The following is a 15,323-nucleotide window of genomic DNA, read 5'->3' on the forward strand; positions in this document are numbered from 1 at the left end:
TTCAGGAGTAAGAATTTGCTTAAGAAGTCACATAATACGTTGCATGGACTCACTCTGTGTGCATTAATAATGTTTAACATGATTTATTTATGACGACCTCATCTCTTTACCCCACACATACAATTACCTGTAAGGTCCCTCAGTCCCGCAGTGAATTTCAAACACAGATTCAACCACAAAGACCAGGGAGGTTTTCCAATGCCTAGCAAATAACCTATTGGTGTAAAAAAAAAGTGTAAAAAAATAAATACATTAGTGGCCGAGTTACAGTTTTGACTTAAATCTGCTTGAAAATCTATGGTAAGACCTGACAACGGTTGTCTAGCAATGATCAACAACCAACTTGACAAAGCTTGAAGAATTTTTAAAAGATTGTTGGGTAAATGTTACACAATCCAGGTGTGGAAAGCTCTTAGACTTACCCAGAAAGACTCACAGCTGTAATCGCTACCAAAGGTGCTTCTACAAAGTATTGACTTGGGGGTGTGAATACTTATGCCATATTTCTGTAATTCATTTTCAATACATTTGCAAAAAATGTTAAAAACATGTTTTYATTTTTTTATTATGGGCTATTGTGGGTTGATGTGTGAGATTTTTATTTTATTTTATCCATTTTGAGTTCAGGCTGTAACACAACAAAATGTGGAATAAGTCAAGGGGTACGACTAGTTTCTTAGGTTCTGGATAGGCTTAAAACCAAAATATCAAAAACAACTTTATATCGCTGGATTCGAACATGCAACCTTTGGAATCAGATGCTTACACCATCTACCATCCCCGTCCACAACACCCTAGCAAAACCAAAACCCTAGTGGCCGGTTTCCACGTCATCTCCCGACGTCCTCAAACATGGATGGATGATGAATACTGACTTGTATCACAGGGTGACCTGCCTGCTCTATAACCATCATCTACTGCATGAGGCATACACTCAGCCAATGTCTGAGCCACATGCATGTTCAATGGTTGATGGACAGCACATTTTCACAATTTTAAAGTGGAATAGAATGCTGTATAATTGTGGTTCCGTCTCAAATACAAAGCAATTAGCTCCCAGTGCAATCAAACCAAATTGCAATTCAACCAAGTTGAAAATGATACACTTGCTTGAACGACCAGTTTGTTTTCAATGGAGAAGTAAATAACTCCCTCTTTTGAAATGTCATTGACATTGGACAATATTGTGATGTTTGTCAATTACATGTTCCTGAATCATGGGGTGGCAGGTATCCTAGTGGTTAGAGCATTGAGCCAGTAACCAAAAGGTTGCTAGATCGAATCCCTGAGCTGACAAGGTAAAAATCTGTCGTTCTGCCCCTGAACAAGGCAGTTAACCCACTGTTCCTAGGCCGTCATTGTAAATAAGAATTTGCTCTTAACTGACTTGCCTAGTTAAAAAATATATGTTTTGATTGGCTAAGAAATCACTTTGCTCTATTAACACAATTTCACAATGCTCAAATTTGAGAAGCCTCTGCTATGCTTCAAGAAAACATTTATAACCATATGACCTTTATGGACTGATGGTGTGTAACAGCATACAAGCTAAAACCATTCAAACCAATATGGTGTTCTATTAGCGGATGTACACTTCATAAACTACATGGTCATCTCATCACCCGGAGATAAGCTGTTCTAAATATTGGGTGAGGATTGAGAACAGCTGCAGAACAGAGAGGTCAAGCCATCCTTGCTCCTCACCTGCTGGAGTGTGTGTGTGTGCATGCGTGTGTGCTTGCGCATGTGCGTGTGTGTGTGCGTGTTTGTTGTCGTGTGTGTGCGCCGCCACCCTTGCTCTTCACCTGCTGGTATTAGCCCTAGAGGAAGTGGTGCTTGGGCAGGCGTGAACATGGAGTCTGTGTCCCTGCCTGACTCCATCTGGGCCTGCAGCAACAACCCATGGGCCACCTCGGCCACCGAGCCGTCCCCACCGACAGCCACAACCCTGGTGAAAACACACATGTATGAGATACAGCACACGCATAAATCGGCCACGAGTTGTCGACGCTGACACACACCACCCTGAAGGATAAAATACAACGTTACACACACACACAGAGCATGAAACAGTGAACTTCAATGCAGCTCAGGGTAAATGCCCGAGTAAGGATTTCCTCCTCTCAGACTACATAGCTGAGGTAAACATGACATACTGACATAGCAAGATAAATCAATCATATTAATCACCTGACTAAACAGCGAACATGTCTGTAATACAGGTCAGGGCCAGACAGACATGTGCATACACATACAAGAACGCACACACACACAGATACAGACACACACACACACAACCACACACACACACACACCTGTCTCTTATACACATCTAGATGTGTATAAGAGACAGCGCATACTCTCTACACTCATCACTATTACAGCGCTGGTTGACCTAGACCTGTTTATTATATAAGTCGAATCCATTTCAATTAATTGAAATGATAATTCCCATTAAATGTATTGAATAGTCAGATTATGTCATGGATGCAGCATTTTCCAGGAATTTGTTAAAAACTGTAAGCCTGAGCCTATTAAGCTCCTATAAGCACATTACTAATACATGTACACTGATGAAAGCTTATTACAGTTAATTTCAGAAATGCTTTTGAACAATACCTTATATTACCGTTGCTAAAAATATTAGTTTAGCCTCCAATCCATGGATAGTTGTAATTAAAGGGTGATTATATTGTGTAAAATTGTATTATAGTATTTTATTGGCCACTCCCATTGGATGACATGCCTGTTACTAAGGTTTTGATATTGAGTTGTAGTTTACCTAGCAGTGGTAACAAAACAAAGCCATTTGTACATAAATGTCAGCACTAAATGTGGTCATAATTCTAGGATTCCTTGAATTGATTATTAGCTTCAGTGTTTATATGTTTCACTCACTGAAAACATGATTAATCAGCAGCAAGGAATTTGTCTGTCAAATGCTGAGCTGATGAGGCCCACCTCACAGTGTATGACAAACTCAGGTTATATACAGATTATATACCTGAGGCATTAGATAGGCACCAGGCATTGACCTCAAGTTCTGCATCGTGTTCCAAAGATGTCTAATGACATTTCATTCTCCTCTACGCTCTGCCTAATGTTCTGTCATTGCTTGGTTATACACTGGCAATACATCCCTCTATTAAAGAACACAGGCTCTCCACTAAACTACCCCTCAACTCCTATCCCCCTCAACTCCTATCCCCCCCAAGCAGGAAGGCAGTAATAAAATCTGTAAAAGGCAGTAAAGCTCTGGTTAATACAATGTTTTAATTTGAGGAGCTGATAATTAACACTAATGTGAGATCTGGAAATAATTACACACATCGCAACAGCCTACAGTAGTGTCTGACATTCCTATTGTGTTACATACACCACGATTCCATGGTTGTGTCCCAAATGGCACCCTATTCCATTTATAGTGCACTACTTTCAACCAGAGCCTTACGGGACCTGGTCAAAAGTAGTGCACTTTAAAGAAAATAGTGTGCCATTTGGGTCACAACCCATGTAACAGGGACTGAGGCTGTCACGCTGTCACACCCTGCATGACTTCCTGGAAAAACAGTAGTAAAAAATATACTTTTGTCCTTAAAAGCAGAGATTACTGAGTTATGATCTATTAATGAAGACATACGTGATTAGCGTTTTATGCCTTCGCACCACTTCTCAGTCTTCTGGGGTTAATTAAGCTGGTGTTGACAAGACAAAGAGTAGATGATCTAGAATCAGACCATTGCGAAGGACCCTGAATCTATAACACCACATACTCTATTGGGAATATGTCTTCCACACAGAAAGCCTCTCCTTAAGCGCACTACTCTAGAAAACCTTATCCTCTATGGGGAATATACCGTACGTCTTCCAGACACAATTCCTTTCTAACCAAAGTAAAAAAGAGCTCCATAGAGACGGACATTTAATAACTTACAAATGTTGTATGAAATAAGCCTTGTGTGAATCCTGCACAATCAGGTTCTGACTCTGATTGAAGTGCATGTTATGAACCCTGTCTCTGAACAGTTTGAGGGATATTGCAAATCAATTAGACATTACATGACACTTGTATTAGTAATACCACAGCTTCCCTGCTTAAATATGATCCTGTTCCGCAAACAACCGAACAAGGCTATGTTGGGTTAAGTAGCTTAGCTTGAATCTTCAGGGACTTACCCAGTGATTTTGCGATGCAAACAGAATATTTAATTTTGATAAGAGGAGCATAACATATGTCTGACTCTTAACGTCAACCATAAATCCAAACATTACAACATTACAACACAATACACATTTGTTATGGTTATGGTTGTGTATACGTGTTGTAATGTGTCTAATATATGTGGGCCACAGTAATGAGGTTGTGAGAGCAGGACAGAAGGATCATGAGCTCAGCTTTTCCACCAGTCACTCTTCACACCTGCTCCATCTGTCCCTCATATCAGACCTGCCTAGCAGAGCACGAGCCAGACATCCCTCTGTCTTTCCGTTCTCCCTCTCCTGCCTACCTCCCACCCCTGCTTACCTCCCACCACTGCCTACCTCCCACCCCTGTCTACGTCCCACCCCTACATCTTCTTCCTGCCTCTACCTCCCTCCTCCTCCTCCTCCTCCTTCCCCACCCTGCCCCCTACCCTTCTCTCCCCTACCCCTCCTAAGGGTGAGGTTGTGGTGTAGACTAGTCTGTGCTGATCTGCTGAGCGACACCAATGCAGCAATCCAGGTTTAACAGGAGTCCGGAGCTACCTAAGAGGATCTAATTGTGACTATAATGCAGACACATGGGAGCTATGGTGTGGCAGTGTGGTGTAAAAACACACTCACACACATGCACACACACAGACAGGGAGAGAACGCACACACACACACGCACACGCACCAGCAGTCTGCTGGATGGGAGGTACTTCATCACTGCTTCCAGAACAAGTAATTAAAGTGCCACCTGCCGCGCCCACACTGGAGAGGACACACACCCACACACTCCTATAAAGGAGACTGCCTCGGCTGGGTCGACTTGGTCCCCCGGCACACTGTTCTAATCATAGTATTATCACTAATTTTTTAAAACCTGGACTCTCCCTTCCCTCACCGTCTCTCTCTCTACTCTCTCTCTCCTTTCCTCTCTTGCTCTCCTTCTATCTCTCTCTCTCCTTTTATCTCTCTTGTACTCTGCTTTTTTATTACAGCTACTGTAAATGCCACCTTAAGAGGATAAACAAAACAGACCGTACCACATACATGGGATTACTTCCTCATCTGACTTTGACTCTGTGCCATCATCCATCCCCATCCCTCCATCCCCATCCCTCCACCCTCATCCCTCCATCCCCATTCCTCCACCCTCATCCCTCCACCCTCATCCCTCCACCCTCATCCCTTCATCCTCATCCCTCATCCCTCCATCCTCATCCCTCCACCCTCATCCCTCCACCCTCACATCACAGCCCAGTATAATACCTTGTATTAATTGGAATCTCACCATGCTTATTACTCAACTCCATATCAATGTGGTGTTTTTGTTTACCTACCTAACCCCTGAATAAAAAAATGAATAAAGTGATTGGCTTTATTAATTGCCTTAGATGAGATTAGATGTATCAGTCTGCTGCAGCTGCATTCCCGTACTGGGAGCACTGGCTCAGATCAGTGTATTGGTTGGTTTTCTTTCTGTCTGATATTTTATGGAGAGGATTTATATGGACCATCTAACAGATAGTGTGGCAAGCACACCTACCCATCATCTTCATTCAATTAGATTCTGCACAGAATGGATAAAGCGTGCCCCTTTTCTTTCAGTGACTGTGAAGAGAGAAAGACAAGAGAACATAAATAAATGTGTTAATGAATGAAAGGTGAAATCAGAGGGCTGGGCTGGCACAAAAACATGGCTTTTAGTATCCCTATCCAATGTTCATTTGGCACATGGCTGATGAACATATGGGGATGGTGGTAAAGTACAATTTATACTTGCATGCTGTTTGCATTTTGTATGAAGAAAAGAGAAGCAATGCAAAGAGGCTGCCTCCAGAGTGTTAATGCTTCTCTCACTTATGCAAAACAAGGTCAGTAACGCCACTACTCGTGTTCATTATTTTGTTATAACATGTGTAGCTGGTGTGGATATTTTAAATCCTTTGCAACACTGATGTTCATTATTTTTGTAATAACGTGTAGTTGGTGTGTTATTCTAAATCCTAAATCTGTTTTTTTCAGGCAGAAAGAGGTCAAACTTTCGGGGGGAAGGACATCCGAGGGACACAGTGAGACTACTATGATGTACAACAGCACTGGAGCGAGTTGATACATTGGCAATTTGGGATGTGGGCATATCCAAAGTGGGGGTGTGGGGGAGACAGGAAGGATGGCGGGTGGCACGCCAGGGAGAGGAGCACCCGTATCCCCACCCAGTTCTCCAGAGACTAGGTAACTGTCACTCTGCATCGCTGTCCTTAACACACACACAGATACAATCACCCCCCACCTCATCTCCCACCCGACACACACACCCACAAAGGAAGATGCCAAGGAATATGGGGGAACGGGGTTCTATACCACAGATGGCGTTAAATGTCCTTGCCCCACTTAGCATTTCTGGGGCACCTCCTCTCCGTCGGAGCAGGTTAGTCCCAGCTGTACCCACCCATCACACACACACACACACACACCCTTGCACACACACAACCATCACAGGCTCCACCATGACGGATGTGACACTTGCAGATGAGGATTTGTTGTGTGAGAATGTGTATCATATTGGTTAGAGTGTCGGGCCAGTAACCGAAATGTTGCTGGATCGAATCCCCGAGCTGACAAGGTAAAAATATGTCGTTCTGCCACTGAACAAGGCAGTGTTAATTAAATAAAGGTTACATTTTTWAAAATTCATTTTTAAAAATCTATCTGAAGAACCACATGGATATTTCATTCCTGGTCTATGTCTCTGGTACCAGTTGTATTGTTACATGGAAATGTTAGGTGGACATATACACTGAGTGTACAAAACACCCAGGTGAATGAACCCTTATTGATGTTACTTGTTAAATCCACCTCAATCAGTGTAGATGAAGGGGAGGAAACAGGATAAAGATGGAATTTTCAGCCTTGAGACAATTGAGACATGGATTGTGTATGTGTGCCACTCAGAGAGTGAACGGGCAAGACAAAATATTTAAGTGCATTTGAACAGGGTATGGTAGTAGGTGCCAGGCACACAGGTTTCTGTTTAGAACTGCAAAGCTGCTGTGTTTTTCATGCTCAACAGTTTCCTGTGTGTATCAACAGCTGTCCACCACCCAAAGGACATCTAGCTAACTTGACACAACTGTGGGACGCATTGGAGTCAACATGGGCCAGCATCCCTGTGGAATGCTTTTGACACCTTGTAGAGTCCATGCCCTGACGAATAGAGGCAGTTCTGAAGGCATAAAAGGTTGGGGGGTGCAACTCAACATTAGGAAGGTGTTCTTAATGTTTTGTACACTCAGTGTACAGCAAAAACAGGGACTTGAACATATCCTGCTATCCGGAAAGAAATACACTATAGCCAGAAATGATCTGCAGGAATGTTGCTTCCCTGGTACCAGTACTGTAGTTGTGTTGTCATATCAAGATGATGTTGATGTATGTTGTGTACATACAGTAAAAACAGTGACTCTGCAGAGATGCTTTTTAATCCAGAAGAAATGGCCCATATACATAAATTCACATAAATTCAATGATTAGTCATGCATTAGATATTCTATGCAACTATTATTCTAAATATTACAACTATATGCTTACAAAAACATGTTTTCTCTCTGTTTCTAACTAACTGTCATTATATTGTCCAAATGACATTATCATTCACTTGTTAAAGTAAATTGCGGACACATTTGTCACCATCACAACTCATTGAAGTAATAACATCATCAATAACAGAAATTATAACATCATCAAACCCAGTTGGTCCCAACTGCCGCTGCAGTGTATTGTAGACTCCAGAACAGCTCCCAGCTTCCAGCCGAGGCCCAGAATGAGATATTTAATTTATATTAGGTAAAGTATGTTTTAATGGCTCCTCGTCGACCACTCATCCCCTGCCCTCCCCACAGGGAGAACACAGTCTCAGGAAAGAAGGTCTGCGTCCCAAATGGGACCCTATTGCCTGCATAGTGCACTACTTTTGACCAGAGCTCTATGAACCCTATGGGCCCTGGTCAAAGGTATTGCACTGTATAGTGAATATTGTGCAATTTGGGACACAACCAGATTCTATTACAGTTGGCTTTTAGAAGTCTCTGGAATCAGATAGTTGCATTCATTAGAGTACACACACACACACACAAGCATGTACACACTTACACAAGCACTTACACAAGCACGTACACAATACACAGACAGGAGGAGGAGGAAAGGAGTAGGGGGAGGGGGAGGAGGAGCAGGCACAGGCACAGGAAGAGGAGGTGAGGAAGTGGGGGAGGAGGAGGAACAGGAGGAGGAGGAGAGGAGGAGGGGGAGGAGAAGGAGGAACAGGAGAAGAAGGAGGGGAGGAGGAACAGGAGGAAGAGGAGAGGGGGAGGGGAGGAACAGGATGAGGAGGAGGGGGAGGAGCAGGGGAGAGGAGGAGAGGGGGAGGAGGAGAACAGATGGGCATAGCCCCTCCCATGGGTCAGGTTACTCAGTAAGGAGAGGAGACACTGCTCCTGTTATTAAGTGTGAGACGCACTTTAGACTCACCAGAGTAGTACAGCTGCTGCTATACACACACGCACACACACACACTCTCATGGGACACTTACTGGTGACATCAGCCTTGATGTCTGCTAGCTGAAACAGTGGTGCAACATAGTCTCTGTAGATCTGATAGGCCTCTTTCTTATGGCTGGTAGGGTTCACAAACACCTTCAGGGACTTGGGCCTGTTCTGGCCTGCAAGAAGACAAGGGGATAATCAATCAATCAAATGTATTTATAAAGCCATTTTATATCACAAAGTCTTGGTGTAGACACCAAAAAGAGACAGCAAAAACAGAAGCAGAGGACAACAGAATTAAAAAGGGCAAACAAACAGCTACATTTCTGCTTCACTATGATTTCCAGTCCAGGTCAAGCTGTTAGTCAGTAAAAGCAGCCATCCCTACCAGGCATGATCAGTTTTATCACTGTGTGTTGTGCTTTTGTCTGAGGCACTTGCTATAAAATCAGCTGAACAAAGAGTGAGTTGAGTCCGCTCTACTTCTAAAGGTCAGTAGGTTTGAAGCTCTCGCTTACACAGCCTGAACTACAGCTAGAGAGTTTGAGCTGAGGGAGATAGGGGGGAGTCATGACTCTCTGTCTAACTCTCTCCCCTTCCCTCAACCCTCGCCCTCTCTCCCCCCTGACCTCTCCCTCTCTTCACCCTGCCCTCTCTCTCTATTACCCCTGCTCTCTCCCTCACTTCCCCCTGCCCTCTCCCTCTCTTCACCCTGCCCTCTCTCTCTCTTCCCTCTGCCCTCTCTCTCTCTCTCTGAGCTCCCCCCGCCCTCTCTCTGTCTGTTCTCCACCCTGCCCTCCACTAAGCACCCAGCCGCTGAGCTACTGAGCTTCCACACTGGATCAGAACTAGGCAGAATTAGGGAGTGTTCCTTCCTGGCTTTCCTGGAGCCTGGTGGAGTCCCAGGAATCGATGGGGAGAGGCATCATGCTGAACCTCTCATCCCCATCATTGTCTCCATTATCCCCCTCATTACTCTAATCCACTGGCTCCCTGGTGGTTGGTCCCTGAAGGTCCTGACCTCGACACGCAAATGAGCCCTATGCCCCCTGAGCCCCAGACTGAGCCTCAGCCTGCCAGCCCTGGCTCTGCTCAGACAGAGCCCCACTCCGAGCCCGGACCCCCGGCCCTCTGCCAGCCACCCAGCTATCCATTCTGACATTTCATTGTGATCTCTTGGGTTTCAGGGGCATCCGGGTTCACATGTTCAAAAGGAATGGAACGAGCAACGATCAAGGAGGATGTGCAGACAGAGGGGACCAACGTCCGGGTCCCAGGGAGCAATGGTGTCACGGGGGACCGGGAGAGGAGCTCAGGAAGGTACAGCAGGCCTGGAGATGTGCTTTCTCCAGTCTCTCTAGAGCAGGTATTCCCAAACTGGGGAACGCGCAATGCCGTCGGGGGTACGCCAAATAAAAATGTGATTCACATTAAAAATAAAAATAAATAATAATAATAAATTCAAACAGTCCATTTATATTTTCCAACGGGGATATACAGTACATTTGGCTATACAGTTTTTCTTCTCGCCTGAGTAGCCTCGTATCACTGCCAAAAATAAAACTAAACCATCTAGTGTTCAGCGAAATAACAACACAATGTCAAATACAGGTAGCCTAGTCAAAAACTGTATATCCAGTCACATTAACCGTTACTCTCTCGCGGGTATTCCACTTACGGTCCGTATGTAACCAAACGTAGCTGCTGCTCATGTTGGTATCTGTACTGATGGCGCAAAAGCCATGACAGGGAGACATAGAGGAGTGGTAACGYGCGTGCAAGCAGTTGCTCCCGACCCCACTTGGGTACACTGCAGCATCCACGAGAGGCTCTTGCTGCCAAGGGAATGCCTGACAGCTAGAAATACGTCTTGGACACTACTGTGAAAATGATTACGTTTGTTAAAGCAAGGCCACTGAACTCTCGTGTATTTTCTGCACTATGCAATGATATGGGCAGCGACCATGTAATGCTTTTACAACATACAGAAGTGCGCTGGTTATCAAGGGAGACGAGCTTAAAGTTTTATTTACTGACCATCATTTTCACTTGTCTGACAGCTTGCATGATGACGAGTTTCTCACACGACTGGCCTATCTCAGTGATGTTTTTTCTCACCTGAATGATGTGAATCTAGGATTACAGGGAATCTCCGCAACTATATTCAATTTACAGGACAAAATTTAGGCTATGATTAAGAAGTTGGAGCTCTTCTCTGTCTGCATTAACAAGGACAACACACAGGTCTTTCCATCATTGTGTGATTCTTTTGTGTGCAAATTAACTTAAGCTTACGGACAATGTCAAATGTGATATAGCGAAGCACCTGAGTGAGTTGGGTTCGCAATTATGCAGGTACTTTCCCGAAACGGATGACACAAACAACTGGATTCATTATCCCTTTCATGCCCTGCCTCCAGTCCACTTACCGATATCTGAACAAGAGAGCCTCATCGAAATTGCAACAAGCGGTTCTGTGAAAATTGAATTTAATCAGAAGCCACTGTTAGATTTCTGGATTGGGCTGCACTCAGTATCCTGCCTTGGCAACTCGCGCTGTTAAGACACTGGTGCCCTTTGCAACCACATGCATATGTGATAGTGGATTCTCGGCTCTCACTAGCATGAAAACTAAATACAGGCACAGACTGTGTGTGGAAAATGATTTAAGTTCATCTGCCTCACCTAAAGCCCATTTTTGTGGGAAGATGCTATAGACCACCAAGTGCCAACAGTCAGTATCTGGATAATATGTGTGAAATGCTTGATAATGTATGTGATATCAACAGAAAAGTATATTTTTTGAGTGATTAAAATATTGACTGGCTATCACCCACTCAGTAAAAAACTTCAAACTGTAACCAATGCCTGCAACCTGGATCAGGTTGTCAGTCAACCTACCAGGGTAGTTACAAACAACACAGGAATTAAATCATCAGCATGTATTCACATCTTTACTAGCGCTGCAGATATTTGCTTTAAAGCAGTATCCAAATCCATAGGATGTAGTGATCACAACATAATAGCCATATCTAGGAAAACCAAAGTTCCAAAGGCTGGGCCTAATATAGTGTATAAGAGGTCATACAAGAAGTTTTGTAGTGATTCGTATGTTGATGATGTAAAGAATATTTGCTGGTCTGTGTTGTGTAATGAGGAGCAACCAGACGCTCCACTTGACGCATTTATGAAACTACTCATTCCAGTTACTAATAAGCACACACCCATTAAGAAAATGACTGTAAAAACTGTTAAATCCCCTTGGTGTCACACCCTGATCAGTTTCACCTGTTCTCGTTATTGTCTCCACTCACTCCAGGTGTCGCTTATTTTGCCCAGTGTATTTATCCCTGTGTTTCCTGTCTCTCTGTCTCAGTTCGTCTTGTATGTTCCAAGTCAACCAGTGTTTTTCCCGTACTCCTGGCTTTGCTATTCTCTTTTTTCTAGACCTCCCGGTTTTGACCCTTGCCTGTTCTGGACTCTGTACCCGCCTGTTTGACCATTCTGCCTGCCTTGACCACGAGCCTTTCTGCCACTCTGTACCTCCTGGACTCTGATCTGGTTTTGACCTTTAGCCTGTCCACGACCATTCTCTTGCCTACTCCTTTTGGAATATTAAACATTGTAAGACTCCAACCATCTGCCTCCTGTGCCTGCATCTGGGTCTTGCCTTGTGTCATGATACTTGGATTGATGAGGAATTAAAAAATGGTATGGTTAAGAGGGATGAGGCGAAAGGAATGGCAATTAAGTCTGGCTGTCCAACTGATTGGCAAACGTACTACAAATTAAGAAATCATGTGACTAAACTAAAGAAAAAGAAACTACACTATGAAACAAAGTCGAATGATAGTAAAAAGCTTTGGGGCAACTTAAATTAAATTATGGAGGAAAAAAGCCAACTCGGCTCCTTCAGTCATTGACTCAGATGGCTCAATCATCACAAAGCCTATGGATATTGCAAACTACTTTAATTACTTTTTCATTGGCAAGACAAGCAAATTTAGGAATGACATGCCAGCAACAAACACTGACACTACACATCCAAGTATATCGGACCAAATTATGAAAGACAAGAATTGTACTTTTGAATTCCTTAAAGTCAGTATGGAAGAGGTGAGAAAATTATAGTTGGCTATCAACAATGACAAGCCACCGGGGTCTGACAATCTGGATGGAAAATTACTGAGGATAATAGCAGACGATTTTGCCACATCTTCAATTGAAGTCTACTAGAGAGCATGTGCCCTCAGGCCTGGAGGGAAGCTAAAGTCATTCTGCTACCCAAGAATAGTAAAGCCTTCTTTACTGGCTCAAATAGCCTACCAATCAGCCTGTTACCAACCCTTACTAAACTTCTGGAAAGAATTGTGCTTGACTAGATACAATGCTATTTTACAGTTAACAAATTGACAACATAATTTCAGCATGCTTATAGGGAAGGACACTCAACAAGCACAGCACTTACACAAATGACTGATTGGCTGAGAGAAATTGATGATAAAATGATTGCGGGGGCTGTCTTGTTAGATTTCAGTGCTGCTTTTGACATTATTTATTTATTTATTTCTTTTGTTTAAATTTTATCCCCTTTTCTCCCCAATTTTCGTGGTATCCAATCGCTAGTAATTACTATCTTGTCTCATCGCTACAACTCCCATACGGGCTCTGGAGAGACGAAGGTCGAAAGCCATGCGTCCTCCGAAGCACAACCCAACCAAGCCGCACTGCTTCTTAACACAGCGCACCTCCAACCCGGAAGCCAGCCGCACCAATGTGTCGGAGGAAACACTGTGTACCTGGCCCCCTTGGTTAGCGCGCACTGCGCCCGGCCCGCCACAGGAGTCGCTGGAGCGCGATGAGACAAGGATATCCCTACCGGCCAAACCCTCCCTAACCCGGACGACGCTAGGCCAATTGTGTGTCGCCCCACGGACCTCCCGGTCTCTGAGACTCTGGTGGCGCAGCTAGCACTGTGATGCAGTGCCCTAGACCACTGCGCCACCCGGGAGGCCCCCGGTTTTGACATTATTGATCATAGTCTGCTGCTGGAAAAACATATGTGTTACGGCTTTACACCCCCTGCTATAATGTGGAGAAAGAGTTACTTGTCTAACAGAACACAGAGGGTGTCCTTTAATGGAAGCCTCAGGAATTCCCCAGCATAGCTGTTTAGGCCCCTTGCTTTTTTCAATGACATGCCACTAACTTTTGGTAAAGCCAGAGTGTCTGTGGATGACTCAACACTATACATGTCAGCTACTACAGCGACTCAAATGACTGCAACACTCAAAGAGCTGCAGTTAGTTTCAGAGTGGGTGGCAAGGAATAAGTTAGCCCTAAATATTCTCAAACTAAGAGCATTGTATTTGGAACAAAACACTCACTAAACCCTAAACATCAACTACATCTTGGAATAAATAATGTGGAAATTGAGCAAGTTGAGATCACTAAACTGCTTGGAGTAACCCTAGATTGTCAACTGTCATGGTCAAAACATATTGATGCAGTAGTAGCTAAGATGGGGAGAAGTCTGTCTATAACAAAGCAATGCTCTGCCTTCTTAACAACACTATCAACAAGGCAGGTCCTACAGGCCCTAGTTTTGTCGCACCGTGACTACTGTTCAGTCGTGTGGTCAGGTGCCACAAAAAGGACAGCCAACATTAATAATATGCATGTCAATTTCTCCTGGTTGAAAGTGGAGGAGAGATTGACTTCATCACTACTTTTATTTATGAGAGGTATTGACATGTTGTCACGTTCTGACCTTTATTTTCCTCTGTTTGGTCTTTGTTTTAGTGTGGTCAGGGCGTGAGTTGGGTGGGTTATCTATATGTTGTGTTTCTATGTTTGGTTTGTTGTTTGGCCTAATATGGTTCTCAATCAGAGGCAGGTGTTTGTCATTGTCTCTGATTGGGAACCATATTTAGGTAGCCTGTTTTGTGTTGGGGTTTGTGGGTGGTTGTCTTCTGTCTTTGTGTTCATTGCACCAGATAGGACTGTTTCGGTTAGATTCACTTTTGTTATTTTGTATTGTGTCTTGTTCAGTTGTTTATTATTAAAACATGGACACTAACTACGCTGCGTCTTGGTCCGATCCCTGCTACACCTCCTCTTCAGACGAAGAGGAGGAAATCTGCCGTTACACATGTTGAATACACCGAGCTGTCTGTGTAAACTACTGGAACACAGCTCGGACACCCATGCATACCCCACATGACATGCCACAAGAGGTCTCTTCACAGTCCCCAAGTCCAGAACAGACTATGGGATGCACACAGTACTATATACAGTGGCTTGCGAAAGTATTCACCCCCTTGGCATTTTTCCTATTTTGTTGCCTTACAACCTGGAATTAAAATCGATTTTTGGGGATTTGTATCATTTGATTTACCCAGCATGCCTAGTCATACCACAGATTCTCAATTGGATTGAGGTCTGGGCTTGATTAGGCAATTCCAAGACATTTAAATGTTTCCCCTTAAACCACTCAAGTGTTGCTTTAACAGTATGCTTAGGGTCATCGTCCTGCTGGAAGGTGAACCTCCATCCCAGTCTCAAATCTCTGGAAGACTAAAACAGGTTTCCCT

The 15,323-nt window shown here is 43.9% G+C and overlaps 1 protein-coding gene across 1 annotated transcript in view; it reads right to left on the reverse strand.

Annotated features, from left to right (window-relative positions):
- The window catches only part of LOC111971396 (ceramide kinase-like protein), a 57,603-nt gene extending 45,193 nt beyond the window's left edge, over positions 1–12,410 (reverse strand). Inside the window, 4 exon segments of the mRNA XM_070446290.1 lie at positions 1,806–1,948; positions 5,735–5,799; positions 8,761–8,906; positions 12,368–12,410. Of these exon segments, the coding sequence (XP_070302391.1) occupies positions 1,806–1,948; positions 5,735–5,799; positions 8,761–8,906; positions 12,368–12,410 (397 nt within the window).
- Between the last annotated feature and the right edge of the window lie 2,913 nt (positions 12,411–15,323).

Source organism: Salvelinus sp. IW2-2015, linkage group LG2, assembly GCF_002910315.2.
Source record: "Salvelinus sp. IW2-2015 linkage group LG2, ASM291031v2, whole genome shotgun sequence".
Lineage (NCBI taxonomy): Eukaryota > Metazoa > Chordata > Actinopteri > Salmoniformes > Salmonidae > Salvelinus > Salvelinus sp. IW2-2015.